Source organism: Ranitomeya variabilis, chromosome 2, assembly GCF_051348905.1.
Source record: "Ranitomeya variabilis isolate aRanVar5 chromosome 2, aRanVar5.hap1, whole genome shotgun sequence".
Lineage (NCBI taxonomy): Eukaryota > Metazoa > Chordata > Amphibia > Anura > Dendrobatidae > Ranitomeya > Ranitomeya variabilis.
This window is the reverse complement of record NC_135233.1, coordinates 1,104,198,796-1,104,218,014: the sequence shown is the minus strand read 5'-3', so window position 1 is coordinate 1,104,218,014 and position 19,219 is coordinate 1,104,198,796. Positions and strand designations below refer to the sequence as shown.

General features: G+C 56.8%; 1 protein-coding gene across 11 annotated transcripts in view; it reads right to left on the bottom strand.

Moving 5' to 3' along the window:
• Nucleotides 1–19,219, bottom strand: part of DTNB (dystrobrevin beta) — a 109,342-nt gene that overhangs the window by 66,067 nt on the left and 24,056 nt on the right. For all 11 annotated transcript variants that reach the window (XM_077291888.1, XM_077291887.1, XM_077291885.1 and 8 more), the window contains exons 2-5: nt 16,476–16,543; nt 10,423–10,503; nt 1,117–1,330; nt 780–865 (exon numbers count right to left, since the gene is read on the bottom strand). In XM_077291888.1, coding sequence (XP_077148003.1) covers nt 780–865; nt 1,117–1,330; nt 10,423–10,503; nt 16,476–16,542 — 448 coding nt within the window. In that variant the 5' untranslated portion in view covers nt 16,543. The remainder of the gene's footprint in view (nt 1–779; nt 866–1,116; nt 1,331–10,422; nt 10,504–16,475; nt 16,544–19,219) is intronic.

Genomic DNA, 19,219 nt, shown 5'->3' with positions numbered 1-19,219 from the left:
CTCCTGGACTCATCATGTACTGATCATGAGTTACTCCGTGCCTACTCCAGTCCCTGCCAGAGCTGCACGTCAGGCCTTTTACTCCGTTCACAGCCAGAGCTGCACTTTAACTTGTGCTTGTACATTCATTCACAGCTGCGTTTACAATTCTGAAGTGATGTCATTACTGCAAGAGCTGCGCTCAGCGACTACAAATACCTTCTACTCCATTCACAGCCTGAGCTGCAGCTATAATTTTGCAATCAAGTCTTTGACTTCACACAAAGTCAGAGCTGCACCTCTGCAATCACGACTTCTACTCTAGTCACTACCAGAGCTGCACTTACCATTCTGCTCCCATATGGTCCATTATTCTCTAGCCATAACCAGAACACTCTGCAGACTTACATTTCACCACGTTCACGCCAAAGCTGCACCTACAATTTTCCTGTTAGATTATGCAGATCATGCATAATGCTCCAGTTGCATCCAGAGCTGCACTCCCAGTTCTGCCAGTGTCCTCACAGCTTTCTGGTATCTGCCACTCCCCATACTTTATCCAGAACTTTCCTACTTGAAGTGTTCAGTGCCGTGCGACTGAGGCTGCAGAGTTGCGGGTGCAGCTCTGGCTGTGACTGGAGTAGAGGACCGCATGTAGATCAGGATCAGCACAATCAGAGGAGGTGGCGGAGAATATCGGACCTGTAACTGCCGGTAGTCATACCCTGTGCTGCCACCAGAGGGCACCTGTGAGCGGACACCACTACATAGGGGGGCACCGCACGCTCTCGCTCACTCACATCTCAACTTGTCCAGGATCTTCCCGCCACACATGGTCGCCAGGATCGCCTTCACCGAGAAAACCGTCAGCTTCCCGTGTCCTTCACTACAACAGAGCACAAGACCGTCACCGGGCGGGATGGATCCCACAGAGTCAGATCCCAGATTACAGCCCCCCAATCATGTTCCCCTTCCACATCCCATGCACCGCCTCCTGGGGGCCTCGCTGTGTCTAACCCCTTTAGATGCTGCAGGTGTCATTTAAGGGGTTAAGCTGTGAAGATCGGTGTGACCGTGAATCTGACACTCGCGCATGTCGCACACGTATGCAAAGCATCATGGGACTCAGTGACTGACCTGTCGTAGGCAGCGATCATGAAGTTGAGCAGAAGGCTGATCGACTGATCGACGCTGATCTGGTGGGTGGACGGGAGCCGCTTGTTCAGCTGGTAGTAGATGGAGGAGATGATGGTCTCCAGCCGCGACACGTTCATCTCCGCCATGTGATCCAGCGTGTTCAGACCGTTGTCCCGGAACGCCTCAATCATGTTCCAGATATCAACCAGGTGAACTGTGAGACGGGAAAAAGCAACAGGTGAGCGAGAAGGATGGAGCGAGCGTGCACAGTACAGGAGATCGAGGAGGATGGAGCGAGTATGCACAGTACAGGAGAGCGAGGAGGATGGAGCGAGTGTGCACAGTACAGGAGAGCGAGGAGGATGGAGCGAGTGTGCACAGTACAGGAGAGCGAGGAGGATGGAGCGAGCATGCACAGTACAGGAGATCGAGGAGGATGGAGCGAGTATGCACAGTACAGGAGAGCGAGGAGGATGGAGCGAGTATGCACAGTACAGGAGAGCGAGGAGGATGGAGCGAGTGTGCACAGTACAGGAGAGCGAGGAGGATGGAGCGAGCATGCACAGTACAGGAGGCGAGGAGGATGGAGCGAGCATGCACAGTACAGGAGAGAGAGGAGGCGGGGAGGATGGAGCGAGTGTGCACAGTACAGGAGAGCGAGGAGGGATGGAGCGAGCGTGCACAGTATAGGAGAGCGAGGCGGGGAGGAGGATGGAGCGAGCGTGCACAGTACAGGAGATTGAGGAGGATGGAGCGAGCGTGCACAGTACAGGAGATCGAGGAGGATGGAGCGAGCGTGCACAGTACAGGAGATCGAGGAGGATGGAGCGAGCGTGCACAGTATAGGAGATCGAGGAGGATGGAGCGAGCATGCACAGTACAGGAGAGCGAGGAGGCGGGGAGGATGGAGCGAGTGTGCACAGTACAGGAGAGCGAGGAGGGATGGAGCGAGCGTGCACAGTACAGGAGAGCGAGGCGGGGAGGAGGATGGAGCGAGCGTGCACAGTACAGGAGAGCGAGAAGGATGGAGCGAGCGTGCACAGTACAGGAGAGCGAGGAGGCGGGGAGGATGGAGCGAGCGTGCACAGTAAAGGAGAGCGAGGAGGCGGGGAGGATGGAGCGAGCGTGCACAGTACAGGAGAGCGAGAAAGCAGGGTGGATGGAGCGAGCGTACACAGTACAGGAGAGCGAGAAGGCAGGGAGGATGGAGCGAGCGTGCACAGTACAGGAGAGTGAGAAGGCAGGGAGGATGGAGCGAGCGTGCACAGTACAGGAGATCGAGGAGGCGGGGAGGATGGAGCGAGTGTGCACAGTACAGGAGAGCGAGGCGGGGAGGAGGATGGAGCGAGCATGCACAGTACAGGAGGCGAGGAGGATGGAGCGAGCATGCACAGTACAGGAGAGCGAGAAGGATGGAGCGAGCGTGCACAGTACAGGAGAGCGAGGAGGTGGGGAGGATGGAGCGAGTGTGCACAGTACAGGAGAGCGAGGTGGGGAGGAGGATAGAGCGAGCATGCACAGTACAGGAGGCGAGGAGGATGGAGCGAGCATGCACAGTACAGGAGAGCGCGGAGGCGGGGGAGGATGGAGCGAGAGTGCACAGTACAGGAGAGCGAGGAAGGATGGAGCGAGTGTGCACAGTACAGGAGAGCGAGGAGGATGGAGCGAGCATGCACAGTACAGGAGGCGAGAAGGATGGAGCGAGCATGCACAGTACAGGAGAGCGCGGAGGTGGGGGAGGATGGAGCGAGAGTGCACAGTACAGGAGAGCCAGGAGGCGAGGAAGGATGGAGCGAGTGTGCACAGTACAGGAGAGAGAGGAGGATGGAGCGAGCATGCACAGTACAGGAGGCGAGGAGGATGGAGCGAGCATGCACAGTACAGGAGAGCGAGGAGGAGAGGAAGGTTGGAGCGAGTGTGCACAGTACAGGAGAGCGCGGGGGAGGATGGAGCGAGCGTGCACAGTACAGGAGAGCGGAGGCAGGGAGGATGGAGCGAGTGTGCACAGTACAGGAGAGCGAGGAGGCGGGGGAGGATGGAGCAAGCGTACACAGTACAGGAGAGCAAGGAGGCGAGGAAGGATGAAGCGAGCGTGCACAATACAGGAGAGCGCGGAGGCAGGGGAGGATGGAGCGAGCATGCACAGTACAGAAGAGCGAGGAGGCGGGGGAGGATGGAGCGACCGTGCACAGTACAGGAGAGCGAGGAAGGATGGAGCGAGTGTGCACAGTACAATAGAGCGAGGAGGCGGGGAGGATGGAGCGAGCGTGCACAGTACAGGAGCGAGGAGGCGGGAAAGGATGGAGCGAGCGTGCATAATACAGGAGAGCTAGGAGGCAGGGGAGGATGGAGCGAGCGTGCACAGTACAGGAGAGCGACAAGGCGAGAAGGATGGAGCGAGTGTGCACAGTACAGGAGAGTGAGGAGGCAGGGGAGGATGGAGCGAGCGTGCACAGTACAGGAGAGCGGGGAGGATGGAGCAAGCGTGCACAGTACAGGAGAGCGACGAGGCGGGGAGGATGGAGCGAGCGTGCACAGTACAGGAGAGCAAGGAGGCGGGGGAGGATGGAGCGAGCATGCACAGTACAGGAGAGCAATGAGGCGGGGGAGGATGGAGCGAGCGTGCACAGTACAGGAGAGCGAGGAGGCGGGGGAGGATGGAGCGAGCGTGCACAGTACAGGAGAGCAAGGAGGCGGGGGAGGATGGAGCGAGCGTGCACAGTACAGGAGAGCGAGGAGGCGGGGAGGATGGAGCGAGCGTGCACAGTACAGGAGAGCGAGGAGGCGGGGAAGGATGGAGCGAGTGCACAGAACAGGAGAGCGAGGAGGCGGGGGAAGGATGGAGCGAGTGCACAGTACAGAAGATCGAGGAGGCAGGGAGGATGGAGCGAGCGTGCACAGTACAGGAGAGTGGGGAGGATGGAGCAAGCGTGCACAGTACAGGAGAGCGACGAGGCGGGGAGGATGGAGTGAGCGTGCACAGTACAGGAGAGCAAGGAGGCGGGGGAGGATGGAGCGAGCGTGCACAGTACAGGAGAGCAAGGAGGCGGGGGAGGATGGAGCGAGCGTGCACAGTACAGGAGAGCGAGGAGGCGGGGGAGGATGGAGCGAGCGTGCACAGTACAGGAGAGCAAGGAGGCGGGGGAGGATGGAGCGAGCGTGCACAGTACAGGAGAGCGAGGAGGCGGGGAGGATGGAGCGAGCGTGCACAGTGCAGGAGAGCGAGGAGGCGGGGAAGGATGGAGCGAGTGCACAGTACAGGAGAGCGAGGAGGCGGGGGAAGGATGGAGCGAGTGTGCACAGTACAGGAGGGCGAGGAGGCGGGGGAGGATGGAGAGAGTGTGCACAGTACAGGAGAGCGAGGAGGCGGGGAGGATGGAGCGAGTGTGCACAGTACAGGAGAGCGAGGAGGTGGGGAAAGGATGGAGCGAGCGTGCACAGTACAGAAGATCGAGGAGGCGGGGAGCATGGAGCGAGCGTGCACAGTACAGGAGAGTGAGGAGGCGGGGGAAGGATGGAGCGAGCGTGCACAGTACAGGAGAGCGAGGAGGTGGGGGAAGGATGGAGCGAGCGTGCACAGTACAGAAGATCGAGGAGGCAGGGAGGATGGAGCGAGCGTGCACAGTACAGGAGAGTGAGGAGGCGGGGGAAGGATGGAGCAAGCGTGCACAGGACAGGAGAGCGAGGAGGTGGGGGAAGGATGGAGCGAGCGTGCACAGTACAGAAGATCGAGGAGGTGAGGGAGGATGGAGCGAGCGTGCACAGTTCAGGAGAGCGAGGAGGTGGGGGAGGATGGAGCGAGCGTGCACGGTACAGGAGAGCAAGGAGGAGGGGGAGGATGGAGTGAGTATGCACAGTACAGAAGAGCGAGGAGGTGGGGGGAGGATGGAGCGAGCGTGCATGGTACAGGTGAGCGAGAAGGCGGGGGAGATGGAGCGAGTGTGCACAGTACAAAAAAGCGAGGAGACTGGGGAAGGATGGAGCAAGTGTGCACAGTACAGGTGAGCAAGAAGGCGGGAGGAGGATGGAACATGTGTGCACAGTACAGAACAGCGACGAAGCAGGGGAGGATGGAGTGAGAACGCACACGACAGGTGAGCAAGGAGGCGGGGACTCGGGAGGATGAAGCAAGTGTGCATAGTACAGGAGAGTGAGGAGGTGGGGGAGGATGGAGCAAGCGTGCACAGTACAGGAGAGCGAGGAGGTGGGGGAGGATGGAGCGAGCGTGCACAGTACAGGAGAGCGAGGAGGTGGGGGAGGATGGAGCGAGCGTGCACGGTACAGGAAAGCCAGGAGGTGGGGGAGGATGGAGCGAGTATGTATAGTACAGGAGAGCGAGGAGGTGGGGGGAGGATCGAGCGAGCGTGCACAGTACAGGTGAGCGAGAAGGCAGGGGGAGAATAGAGCGAGCATACACAGTACAGGAGAGTGAGGAGGCGGGGGAGGAAGGAGGAAGTGTGCATGCGACAGGTGAGCAAGGAGGCGGGGAGGATGGAGCGAGCACGCACAGTACAGGAGAGCGAGGATGTGGAGGAGGATGGAGCAAGTGTGCACAGTACAGAAGAGCGATGAGACAGGGAGGATGGAGGGAGCGCGCATGCGACAGGTGAGCGAGGAGGCGGGGGTGGATGGAGCGAGTGCGCACAGTACAGGAGAATGAGGATGTGGAGGAGGATGGAGCGAGTGTGCACAGTATAGGTGAGAGAAGGTGGGGGGAGGATTGAGCAAGTGTGCACGAAACAGGTCAGAGAGGAGGTGGGGGGAGGATGGAGCAAGCGTGCACGGTACAGGTGAGTGAGCAGGTGGGGGAGGATGGAGCGAGTGTGCACAGTACAGGAGAGCGAGGAGGCGGGGAAGATGGAGTGAGCGTGCACAGTACAGGAGAGCGAGGAGGCGGGGAGGATGGAGTGACCATGTACAGTACACGTGAGTGAGAAGGTGGGGGAGGATGGAGTGAGCATGCACAGTACAGGAGAGCGAGGAGGCGGGGAGGATGGAGCGAGTGTGCACAGTACAGGAGAGCGATGAGGCGGGGAGGATAGAGCGAGTGTGCACACTACAGGAGAGCGAGGAGGATGGTGTGAGTGTGCACAGTACAAAAAAGCGAGGAGGCGGGCAGGATGGAGTGAGCGTGCACAGTACAGGAGAGCGAGGAGGTGGGGGAGGATGGAGCGAGAGTGCACAGTACAGGAGAGCCAGGAGGCGAGGAAGGATGGAGCGAGTGTGCACAGTACAGGAGAGAGAGGAGGATGGAGCGAGCATGCACAGTACAGGAGGCGAGGAGGATGGAGCGAGCATGCACAGTACAGGAGAGCGAGGAGGAGAGGAAGGTTGGAGCGAGTGTGCACAGTACAGGAGAGCGCGGGGGAGGATGGAGCGAGCGTGCACAGTACAGGAGAGCGGAGGCAGGGAGGATGGAGCGAGTGTGCACAGTACAGGAGAGCGAGGAGGCGGGGGAGGATGGAGCGAGCGTGCACAGTACAGGAGAGCAAGGAGGCGAGGAAGGATGAAGCGAGCGTGCACAATACAGGAGAGCGCGGAGGCAGGGGAGGATGGAGCGAGCATGCACAGTACAGAAGAGCGAGGAGGCGGGGGAGGATGGAGCGACCGTGCACAGTACAGGAGAGCGAGGAAGGATGGAGCGAGTGTGCACAGTACAATAGAGCGAGGAGGCGGGGAGGATGGAGCGAGCGTGCACAGTACAGGAGCGAGGAGGCGGGAAAGGATGGAGCGAGCGTGCATAATACAGGAGAGCTAGGAGGCAGGGGAGGATGGAGCAAGCGTGCACAGTACCGGAGAGCGAGGAGGCGGGGGAGGATGGAGCAAGCGTGCACAGTACAAGAGAGCGAGGCGGGGAGGATGGAGCGAGCGTGCACAGTACAGGAGAGCGAGGAGGCGAGAAGGATGGAGCGAGTGTGCACAGTACAGGAGAGTGAGGAGGCAGGGGAGGATGGAGCGAGCGTGCACAGTACAGGAGAGCGGGGAGGATGGAGCAAGCGTGCACAGTACAGGAGAGCGACGAGGCAGGGAGGATGGAGCGAGCGTGCACAGTACAGGAGAGCAAGGAGGCGGGGGAGGATGGAGCGAGCATGCACAGTACAGGAGAGCAATGAGGCGGGGGAGGATGGAGCGAGCGTGCACAGTACAGGAGAGCGAGGAGGCGGGGGAGGATGGAGCGAGCGTGCACAGTACAGGAGAGCAAGGAGGCGGGGGAGGATGGAGCGAGCGTGCACAGTACAGGAGAGCGAGGAGGCGGGGAAGGATGGAGCGAGTGCACAGTACAGGAGAGCGAGGAGGCGGGGGAAGGATGGAGCGAGTGCACAGTACAGAAGATCGAGGAGGCAGGGAGGATGGAGCGAGCGTGCACAGTACAGGAGAGCGGGGAGGATGGAGCAAGCGTGCACAGTACAGGAGAGCGACGAGGCGGGGAGGATGGAGTGAGCGTGCACAGTACAGGAGAGCAAGGAGGCGGGGGAAGGATGGAGCAAGCGTGCACAGGACAGGAGAGCGAGGAGGTGGGGGAAGGATGGAGCGAGCGTGCACAGGACAGGAGAGCGAGGAGGTGGGGGAGGATGGAGCGAGCGTGCACAGTTCAGGAGAGCGAGGAGGTGGGGGAGGATGGAGCGAGCGTGCACGGTACAGGAGAGCAAGGAGGAGGGGGAGGATGGAGTGAGTATGCACAGTACAGAAGAGCGAGGAGGTGGGGGGAGGATGGAGCGAGCGTGCATGGTACAGGTGAGCGAGAAGGCGGGGGAGATGGAGCGAGTGTGCACAGTACAAAAAAGCGAGGAGACTGGGGAAGGATGGAGCAAGTGTGCACAGTACAGGTGAGCAAGAAGGCGGGAGGAGGATGGAACATGTGTGCACAGTACAGAACAGCGACGAAGCAGGGGAGGATGGAGTGAGAACGCACACGACAGGTGAGCAAGGAGGCGGGGACTCGGGAGGATGAAGCAAGTGTGCATAGTACAGGAGAGTGAGGAGGTGGGGGTGGATGGAGCAAGCGTGCACAGTACAGGAGAGCGAGGAGGTGGGGGAGGATGGAGCGAGCGTGCACGGTACAGGAAAGCCAGGAGGTGGGGGAGGATGGAGCGAGTATGTATAGTACAGGAGAGCGAGGAGGTGGGGGGAGGATCGAGCGAGCGTGCACAGTACAGGTGAGCGAGAAGGCAGGGGGAGAATAGAGCGAGCATACACAGTACAGGAGAGTGAGGAGGCGGGGGAGGAAGGAGGAAGTGTGCATGCGACAGGTGAGCAAGGAGGCGGGGAGGATGGAGCGAGCACGCACAGTACAGGAGAGCGAGGATGTGGAGGAGGATGGAGCGAGTGTGCACAGTACAGAAGAGCGATGAGACAGGGAGGATGGAGGGAGCGCGCATGCGACAGGTGAGCGAGGAGGCGGGGGTGGATGGAGCGAGTGCGCACAGTACAGGAGAATGAGGATGTGGAGGAGGATGGAGCGAGTGTGCACAGTATAGGTGAGAGAAGGTGGGGGGAGGATTGAGCAAGTGTGCACGAAACAGGTCAGAGAGGAGGTGGGGGGAGGATGGAGCAAGCGTGCACGGTACAGGTGAGTGAGCAGGTGGGGGAGGATGGAGCGAGTGTGCACAGTACAGGAGAGCGAGGAGGCGGGGAAGATGGAGTGAGCGTGCACAGTACAGGAGAGCGAGGAGGCGGGGAGGATGGAGTGACCATGTACAGTACACGTGAGTGAGAAGGTGGGGGAGGATGGAGTGAGCATGCACAGTACAGGAGAGCGAGGAGGCGAGGAAGGATGGAGCGAGTGTGCACAGTACAGGAGAGCGAGGAGGATGGAGCGAGCATGCACAGTACAGGAGGCGAGGAGGATGGAGCGAGTATGCACAGTACAGGAGAGCGAGGAGGTGGGGGGAGGATGGAGCGAGCGTGCACAGTACCTGAGAGTGAGGAGGCAGGGGAGGAAGGAGCAAGTGTGCATGCGACAGGTGAGCGAGGAGGCGGGGGGAGGATGGAGCAAGCGTGCACAGTACAGTGAGCGAGGAGGCGGGGGAGAAAGGAGTTAGAGCGCACGTGACAGGTGAGCAAGGAGGCTGGGGAGAATGAAATGAGCACTTGCGACAGGTGAGCAAGGAAAGGAGGGAGAGCTCGTTAGGTGAGTGAGGAGGCGGGGAAGGACTGAGCGAGCGCGCATGCAACAAGTGAGCGAGGAGACTGGAGGGGGGGGGGGGTTGAGCAAGCGCACATGCGGGGGAGGATCCTGACAGTTGAGGAGGAAAGGGGGGAGAGTGCGACAGGTGAGGAGGAAAGGAGGAGAGCAGGACAGTGGAGAAGGAAAGGGAGAGAGCGTGACAGATGAGGGTGGAAAGGGGGAAGACTGCGACAGGTGAGCGTGGAAAGGGGGAGAGCGCGAAAGGTGAGGAGGAAAAGGGGGAGAGTGCGACAGGTGAGGAGGAAAGGGGGAGAGCACGACAGGGGAGGAGGAAAGGGGGAGTGTGCGACAGATGAGGAGGATAGGGAGACAGCACGACAGGGGAGGAGGAAAGGGGGAGTGCGCAACAGATGAGGAGGATAGGGAGAGAGCACGACAGATGAGGGTGGAAAGGGGGAAGACCGACAGGTGAGCGTGGAAAGGGGGAGAGCGCGAAAGGTGAGGAGGAAAAGGGGGAGAGTGCGACAGGTGATGAGGAAAAGGGGAGTGTGCGACAGATGAGGAGGATAGGGAGAGAGCACGACAGATGAGGAGGATAGGGAGAGAGCACGACAGATGAGGTATAAAGAGCGGAGAGCGCAACGAAAGGTGTGAGAGTGTGATGTGAGATGGAAAGGAAGGAGAGCGTGACAGGTGAAGTGGAATGGGGGAGAATGCGACAGGTGAACAAAGAAAGGAGGGAGAGAACGATAAGTGAGCGAGGAAAGGTTGGAGCACGTGCAACAGGTGAACAAAGAAAGGGGGAGGGTGGAGCGCGTAACAGGTAAGTGAGTAAAGGGGGGTGGAAGGCAGGGCAAGAGCGCATGACAGGAGAGTGAGACCTAATACTTCTCACAGCTGGAGATTTGTGACAGTTTTGTCCAGATATCAGTGCACACATCTCCCTCCGGTGCAGATGGTTTGTTACACTGTATCAGTGCAGAGTTCAGGCTCTTCTGCTCAGAGCATTTTCGAAATTGGATAAAACTGTAACAAACCCTCAGCTGTAAGAAAACAAGGTCAGGACAAGTTATCGACCTCTGCTTGACGTCAATGAATATAAAGTCTGCATCCAGAGAATGGAGCAGAATTAGGCAAGAAGAGGCCACGCTCAGAGCCTCAAAGTTACTGATACTCACGGTTACACCTCTTCTGCACGAATCGCAGCTTGCACGCCGTCCGGTAGGTGGACAGACGAATCACGTCAAAGTTCTGAGCCCCTAGGAAAAAACAGGGCAGATGTCAGCAACAGGACCGTCCTCCGGGGGGGAAGAGTACAGGATAAGACGAGACAGGACCGGTCTCCAGGGGGCAGAGCACAGGACAGGACAAGATGGGACCATCCTCCGGGGGGCAGAGCTCAGGACAGGACGAGACAGGACCGGCCTACGGGGGGCAGAGCTCAGGGCAGGACAAGACAGGACCGTCCTCCGGGGGGCAGAGTACAGATTAAGACGAGACAGGACCGGCCTCCAGGGGGCAGAGTACAGGATAAGACGAGACAGGACCGGACTACAAGGGGCAGAGTACAGGACAGGACAAGACAGGACCGGCCTCCAGGGGGCAGAGTACAGGACAGGACAAGACAGGACCGGCCTCCAGGGGGCAGAGTACAGCATAAGACAACACAGGACCGTCCTCCAGGGGGCAGAGTACAGGACAAGACGAGACAGGATCGGCCTCCACGGGCAGAGTACAGGACAGGACAAGACAGGACCGTCCTCCGGGGGGCAGAGTACAGATTAAGACGAGACAGGACCGTCCTCCGGGGGGCAGAGTACAGGATAAGACGAGACAGGACCGGCCTCCAGGGGGCAGAGTACAGGATAAGACGAGACAGGACCGGACTACAAGGGGCAGAGTACAGGACAGGACAAGACAGGACCAGCCTCCAGGGGGCAGAGTACAGGACAGGACAAGACAGGACCGGCCTCCAGGGGGCAGAGTACAGCATAAGACGACACAGGACCGGCCTCCAGGGGGCAGAGTACAGGACAAGACGAGACAGGATCGGCCTCCACGGGCAGAGTACAGGACAGGACAAGACAGGACTGTCCTCCGGGGGGCAGAGTACAGATTAAGACGAGACAGGACCGTCCTCCGGGGGGCAGAGTACAGATTAAGACGAGACAGGACCGTCCTCCGGGGGGCAGAGTACAGGATAAGACGAGACAGGACCGGCCTCCAGGGGGCAGAGTACAGGATAAGACGAGACAGGACCGGACTACAAGGGGCAGAGTACAGGACAGGACAAGACAGGACCGGCCTCCAGGGGGCAGAGTACAGCATAAGACGACACAGGACCGGCCTCCAGGGGGCAGAGTACAGGACAAGACGAGACAGGATCGGCCTACAGGGGGCAGAGTACAGGACAGGACGAGACAGGACCAGCCTACAGGGGGCAGAGTACAGGATAAGACGAGACAGGACCGGCCTACAGGGGGCAGAGTACAGGACAGGACGAGACAGGACCGGCCTACAGGGGGCAGAGTACAGGACAAGACGAGACAGGTTCGGCTTCTACGGGGCAGAGAACAGGACAGGACGAGACAGAACTGGCCTACAGGGGGCAGAGTACAGGACAGGACAAGACAGGACCGGCCTACAGGGGGCAGAGTACAGGACAGGACAAGACAGGACCGGCCTCCAGGGGGCAGAGTACAGGACAGGATCGGCCTCCACAGGGCAGAGTACAGGACAAGACGAGACAGGACCGGCCTCCAGGGGGCAGAGTACAGGATAAGACGAGACAGGACCGGACTACAAGGGGCAGAGTACAGGACAGGACAAGACAGGACCGTCCTCCGGGGGGCAGAGTACAGGACAAGACGAGACAGGACCGGCCTCCAGGGGGCAGAGTACAGGATAAGACGAGACAGGACCGGACTACAAGGGGCAGAGTACAGGACAGGACAAGACAGGACCGGCCTCCAGGGGGCAGAGTACAGCATAAGACGACACAGGACCGGCCTCCAGGGGGCAGAGTACAGCATAAGACGACACAGGACCGACCTCCAGGGGGCAGAGTACAGGACAGGACAAGACAGGACCGGCCTCCAGGGGGCAGAGTACAGCATAAGACGACACAGGACCGGCCTACAGGGGCAGAGTACAGGACAGGACGAGACAGGACCAGCCTACAGGGGGCAGAGTACAGGATAAGACGAGACAGGACCGGCCTACAGGGGGCAGAGCACAGGACAGGACAAGATGGGACCATCCTCCGGGGGGCAGAGCTCAGGACAGGACGAGACAGGACCGGCCTACGGGGGGCAGAGCTCAGGGCAGGACAAGACAGGACCGTCCTCCGGGGGGCAGAGTACAGATTAAGACGAGACAGGACCGGCCTCCAGGGGGCAGAGTACAGGATAAGACGAGACAGGACCGGACTACAAGGGGCAGAGTACAGGACAGGACAAGACAGGACCGGCCTCCAGGGGGCAGAGTACAGGACAGGACAAGACAGGACCGGCCTCCAGGGGGCAGAGTACAGCATAAGACAACACAGGACCGGCCTCCAGGGGGCAGAGTACAGGACAAGACGAGACAGGATCGGCCTCCACGGGCAGAGTACAGGACAGGACAAGACAGGACCGTCCTCCGGGGGGCAGAGTACAGATTAAGACGAGACAGGACCGTCCTCCGGGGGGCAGAGTACAGGATAAGACGAGACAGGACCGGCCTCCAGGGGGCAGAGTACAGGATAAGACGAGACAGGACCGGACTACAAGGGGCAGAGTACAGGACAGGACAAGACAGGACCAGCCTCCAGGGGGCAGAGTACAGGACAGGACAAGACAGGACCGGCCTCCAGGGGGCAGAGTACAGCATAAGACGACACAGGACCGGCCTCCAGGGGGCAGAGTACAGGACAAGACGAGACAGGATCGGCCTCCACGGGCAGAGTACAGGACAGGACAAGACAGGACCGTCCTCCGGGGGGCAGAGTACAGATTAAGACGAGACAGGACCGTCCTCCGGGGGGCAGAGTACAGATTAAGACGAGACAGGACCGTCCTCCGGGGGGCAGAGTACAGGATAAGACGAGACAGGACCGGCCTCCAGGGGGCAGAGTACAGGATAAGACGAGACAGGACCGGACTACAAGGGGCAGAGTACAGGACAGGACAAGACAGGACCGGCCTCCAGGGGGCAGAGTACAGCATAAGACGACACAGGACCGGCCTCCAGGGGGCAGAGTACAGGACAAGACGAGACAGGATCGGCCTACAGGGGGCAGAGTACAGGACAGGACGAGACAGGACCAGCCTACAGGGGGCAGAGTACAGGATAAGACGAGACAGGACCGGCCTACAGGGGGCAGAGTACAGGACAGGACGAGACAGGACCGGCCTACAGGGGGCAGAGTACAGGACAAGACGAGACAGGTTCGGCTTCTACGGGGCAGAGAACAGGACAGGACGAGACAGAACTGGCCTACAGGGGGCAGAGTACAGGACAGGACAAGACAGGACCGGCCTACAGGGGGCAGAGTACAGGACAGGACAAGACAGGACCGGCCTCCAGGGGGCAGAGTACAGGACAGGATCGGCCTCCACAGGGCAGAGTACAGGACAAGACGAGACAGGACCGGCCTCCAGGGGGCAGAGTACAGGATAAGACGAGACAGGACCGGACTACAAGGGGCAGAGTACAGGACAGGACAAGACAGGACCGTCCTCCGGGGGGCAGAGTACAGGACAAGACGAGACAGGACCGGCCTCCAGGGGGCAGAGTACAGGATAAGACGAGACAGGACCGGACTACAAGGGGCAGAGTACAGGACAGGACAAGACAGGACCGGCCTCCAGGGGGCAGAGTACAGCATAAGACGACACAGGACCGGCCTCCAGGGGGCAGAGTACAGCATAAGACGACACAGGACCGACCTCCAGGGGGCAGAGTACAGGACAGGACAAGACACAGGACCGGCCTCCAGGGGGCAGAGTACAGCATAAGACGACACAGGACCGGCCTACAGGGGCAGAGTACAGGACAGGACGAGACAGGACCAGCCTACAGGGGGCAGAGTACAGGATAAGACGAGACAGGACCGGCCTACAGGGGGCAGAGTACAGGACAAGACGAGACAGGTTCGGCTTCTACGGGGCAGAGAACAGGACAGGACGAGACAGAACTGGCCTACAGGGGGCAGAGTACAGGACAGGACAAGACAGGACCGGCCTCCAGGGGGCAGAGTACAGGACAGGATCGGCCTCCACAGGGCAGAGTACAGGACAGGACAAGACAGGACCGGCCTCCAGGGGGCAGAGTACAGGACAGGACGAGGCAGGACCGGCCTCCACAGGGCAGATTACAGGACAGGACGAGACAGGACCGGCCTACAGGGGGCAGAGTACAGGACAAGACAGGATCGGCCTCCACGGGGCAGAGTACAGGACAGGATGAGAGAGGACCGGCCTCCACGGGGCAGAGTACAGGATAAGACGAGACAGGACCGGCCTACAGGGGGCAGAGTACAGGACAGGACGAGACAGGACCGGCCTCCAGGGGGCAGAGTACAGGACAAGACAGGATCGGCCTCCACGGGGCAGAGTACAGGACAGGATGAGAGAGGACCGGCCTCCACGGGGCAGAGTACAGGATAAGACGAGACAGGACCGGCCTACAGGGGGCAGAGTACAGGACAGGACGAGACAGGACCAGCCTACAGGGGGCAGAGTACAGGATAAGACGAGACAGGACCGGCCTGCAGGGGGCAGAATACAGAACAGGACAAGACAGGAATAGAATTCAGGGGACAAAGTACAGGAGAAGACGAGACAGGAACAGCCTCCAGAGGACAAAGTACAAAACAGGAAGAGAGACAGGACCGGCATCCAGGGTGCAGAGGACAGGACAAGAAAGGACCGGCCTCCAGGGGGCACAGTACAGGTTAAGATGAGATAGGACCAGTCTCCAAGGGGCAGAGTACAGGAAAGGAAGAAACAGGACCGGCCTCCAGGGGGCAGAGCACAGGACAGGACTGGCCTACAGGGGGCAGAGCACAGGACAGGACGAGACAGGACCAGCCTCAAGGGGGCAGAGTACGTGACAGGACAAGACAGGAAAGCTTCCAGTACAAAAACAGGACTTGACAGGACCAGCTTCTGGGGGGCAGAGCACAGGACAGAACGAGACAGGACCGGCCTCCAGGGGGCACAGTACAGGTTAAGACGAGATAGGACCAGTCTCCAGGGGGCAGAGTACAGGAAAGGACAAAACAGGACCGGCCTCCAGGGGGCAGAGTACAGGACAGGACGAGACAGGACCGGATTCCAGTACAAAAACAGGACTTGACAGGACCAGCCTCCAGGGGGCAGAGTACAGGACAGTACAAGACAGGATCGGCCTCCAGGGGGCAGAGTACAGGACAGGACCAGCCTCCAGGGGGCAAAGTACAGGACAGGACCGGCCTCGAGGGGGCAGACCACAGGACAGGACCGGCTTCCAGGGGGCAGAGGAAAGGATGAAACAGGACCGGCCTCCAGGGGGCAGAGTACAGGGCAGGACGAGACAGGACCAGTCTCCAGGGGGCAGAGTACAGGACAGGACGAAACAGGACAGGCCTCCACGGGGCAGAGTACAGGACAGGATGAGACAGGAACAGCCTGCAGGGGGCAGAGTACAGGACCGGACGAGACAAGACCAGCCACTAGGGAACAGAGTACAGGACAGGACGAGACAGAACCGGCCTACAGGGGGCGGAGCACAGGACAGGACGAGACAGGACCGGCCTACAGGGGGCAGAGCACAGGACAGGACCAGCCTCCAGGGGGCAGAGTACAGGACAGGATGAGACAGGACCGGCCTACAGGGGGCAGAGCACAGGACAGGACCAGCCTCCAGGGGGCAGAGTACAGGACAGGACCGGCCTACAGGGGGCACAGGACAGGACGAGACAGGACCAGCCTCCAGGGGGCAGAGTACAGGACAGGACGAAACAGGACCAGCCTCCAGGAGGCAGAGTACAGGACAGGACGAAACAGGACCAGCCTCCAGGAGGCAGAGTACAGGACAGGACGAAACAGGACCAGCCTCCAGGGGATAGTGTACAAAACAGGACGAGACAGGACAGAGCCTCCAGGGGCAGAGTACAGGACAGGACAAGACAGGACCGGCCTCTAGGGGGCAGAGTAATAGATAAGAAGAGACAGAACTGGTGGTCTCCAAATGTGGCGCCTGCACTTACTCATCTCCATGAAGAGCTGGCGCTTCTCTGCCATCGTCCTCCTGCGTCTTCCGCTCTCCTCAATCATCCTGCAGAGTAATCAGAGTCACAAGTTACACAGTGGCACTGCAAAGTACACAGTATATACACATCACAAGGGCTGTGGATATGAGATCACAACCTCCCCCTCCATCAGTGATGCTAAAAGTTCCCCATCATCCACACACAACAGTCACATCACACAGTCCTGATCCCGCCTGCGATGACATCACACACTCCTGATTCCTCCTCTGATGACATCACACACTCCAGACCCCTTCTCTGATGACATCACACATTCCTGATCCCTCCTCTGATGACATCACACACTGCTGATCCCTCCTCTGATGACATCACACACTCCTGATCCCTCCTCTGATGACATCACACACTCCTAATATCTTCTCTGATGACATCACACACTCCTGATCCCTTCTCCGATGCCATCACATACCTGAGATGTCACACCAGCTCTGATCATCGGGATTTCATAGGGCTGTGCGGTATGTATGATACCGCACCGTGCGCTCACAAGCCTATGTAGGTTCGTGTCTACATTCGTTACCAGCCCCGAACTGTCCCAGTGCTCTGACAGGACACCAGTAGCTCTGCTAGTGGAAGGAGGGTGTAATGGAAAATGAGCTAGTGTTTATCCAGAGATGAAAGTCAGACTCAGCCCTTCATGTGTCCTGACACTGATCCGTGGGCGCTCAGGCTCTGCACCGCTCTCTGTGACGTATGGAAAACTAGATGGATAAAGTGACAGACCGAGATCACCACCAAGAAAAAAGTAAATCTGAAACAAGTGACATCACAGAGAGAGAATGACCCCATCCCTGCACCAGTGACACAGGGACAGAGAGAGAACCCACTCCTATATACAAGAATATAACTACTATAATACTGCACCTATGTACAAGAATATAACTACTATAATACTGCCCCTATGTACAAGAATATAACTACTATAATACTTCCCCTATGTACAAGAATATAACTACTATAATACTGCACCTATGTACAAGAATATAACTACTATAATACTGCCCCTATGTACAAGAATATAACTACTATAATACTGCTCCTATGTACAAGAATATAACTACTATAATACTGCCCCTATGTACAAGAATATAACTACTATAATACTGCTCCTATATACAAGAATATAACTACTATAATATTGCTCCTATATACAAGAATATAACTACTATAATACTGCTCCTATGTACAAGAATATAACTACTATAATACTGCCCCTATGTACAAGAATATAACTACTATCATACTGCTCCTATGTACAAGAATATAACTACTATAATACTGCCCCTATGTACAGGAATATAACTACTATAATACTGCACCTATGTACAAGAATATAACTACTATAATACTGCCCCCTATGTACAAGAATATAACTACTATAATACTGCCCCCTATGTACAAGAATATAACTACTATAATACTGCCCCCTATGTACAAGAATATAACTACTATAATACTGCCCCTATGTACAAGAATATAACTACTATAATACTGCCCCTATGTACAAGAATATAACTACTATAATACTGCCCCTATGTACAAGAATATAACTACTATAATACTGCCCCTATGTACAAGAATATAACTACTATAATACTGCTCTTATGTACAAGAATATAACTACTATAATACTGCACCCATGTACAAGAATATACCTACTATAATACTGCTCCTATGTACAAGAATATAACTACTATAATACTGCTCCTATGTACAAGAATATAACTACTATAATACTGCCCCCTATGTACAAGAATATAACTACTATAATACTGCCCCCTATGTACAAGAATATAACTACTATAATACTGCCCCTATGTACAAGAATATAACTACTATAATACTGCCCCTATGTACAAGAATATAACTACTATAATACTGCCCCCTATGTACAAGAATATAACTACTATAATACTGCTCTTATGTACAAGAATATAACTACTATAATACTGCACCTATGTACAAGAATATACCTACTATAATACTGCTCCTATGTACAAGAATATAACTACTATAATACTGCCCCTATGTACAGGAATATAACTACTATAATACTACTCCTATGTACAGGAATATAACTACTATAATACTGCCTCCTATGTACAAGAATATAACTACTATAATACTGCCCCTATGTACAAGAATATAACTACTATAATACTGCCCCTATGTACAAGAATATAACTACTATAATACTGCCCCTATGTACAAGAATATAACTACTATAATACTGCCCCTATGTACAAGAATATAACTACTATAATACTGCCCCTATGTACAAGAATATAACTACTATAATACTGCCCCTATGTACAAGAATATAACTACTATAATACTGCCCCTATGTACAAGAATATAACTACTATAATACTGCTCCTATGTACAAGAATATAACTACTATAATACTGCCCCCTATGTACAAGAATATAACTACTATAATACTGCCCCTATGTACAAGAATATAACTACTATAATACTGCCCCTATGTACAAGAATATAACTACTATAATACTGCCCCCTATGTACAAGAATATAACTACTATAATACTGCTCTTATGTACAAGAATATAACTACTATAATACTGCTCCTATGTACAAGAATATAACTACTATAATACTGCCCCTATGTACAAGAATATAACTACTATAATACTGCCCCTATGTACAAGAATATAACTACT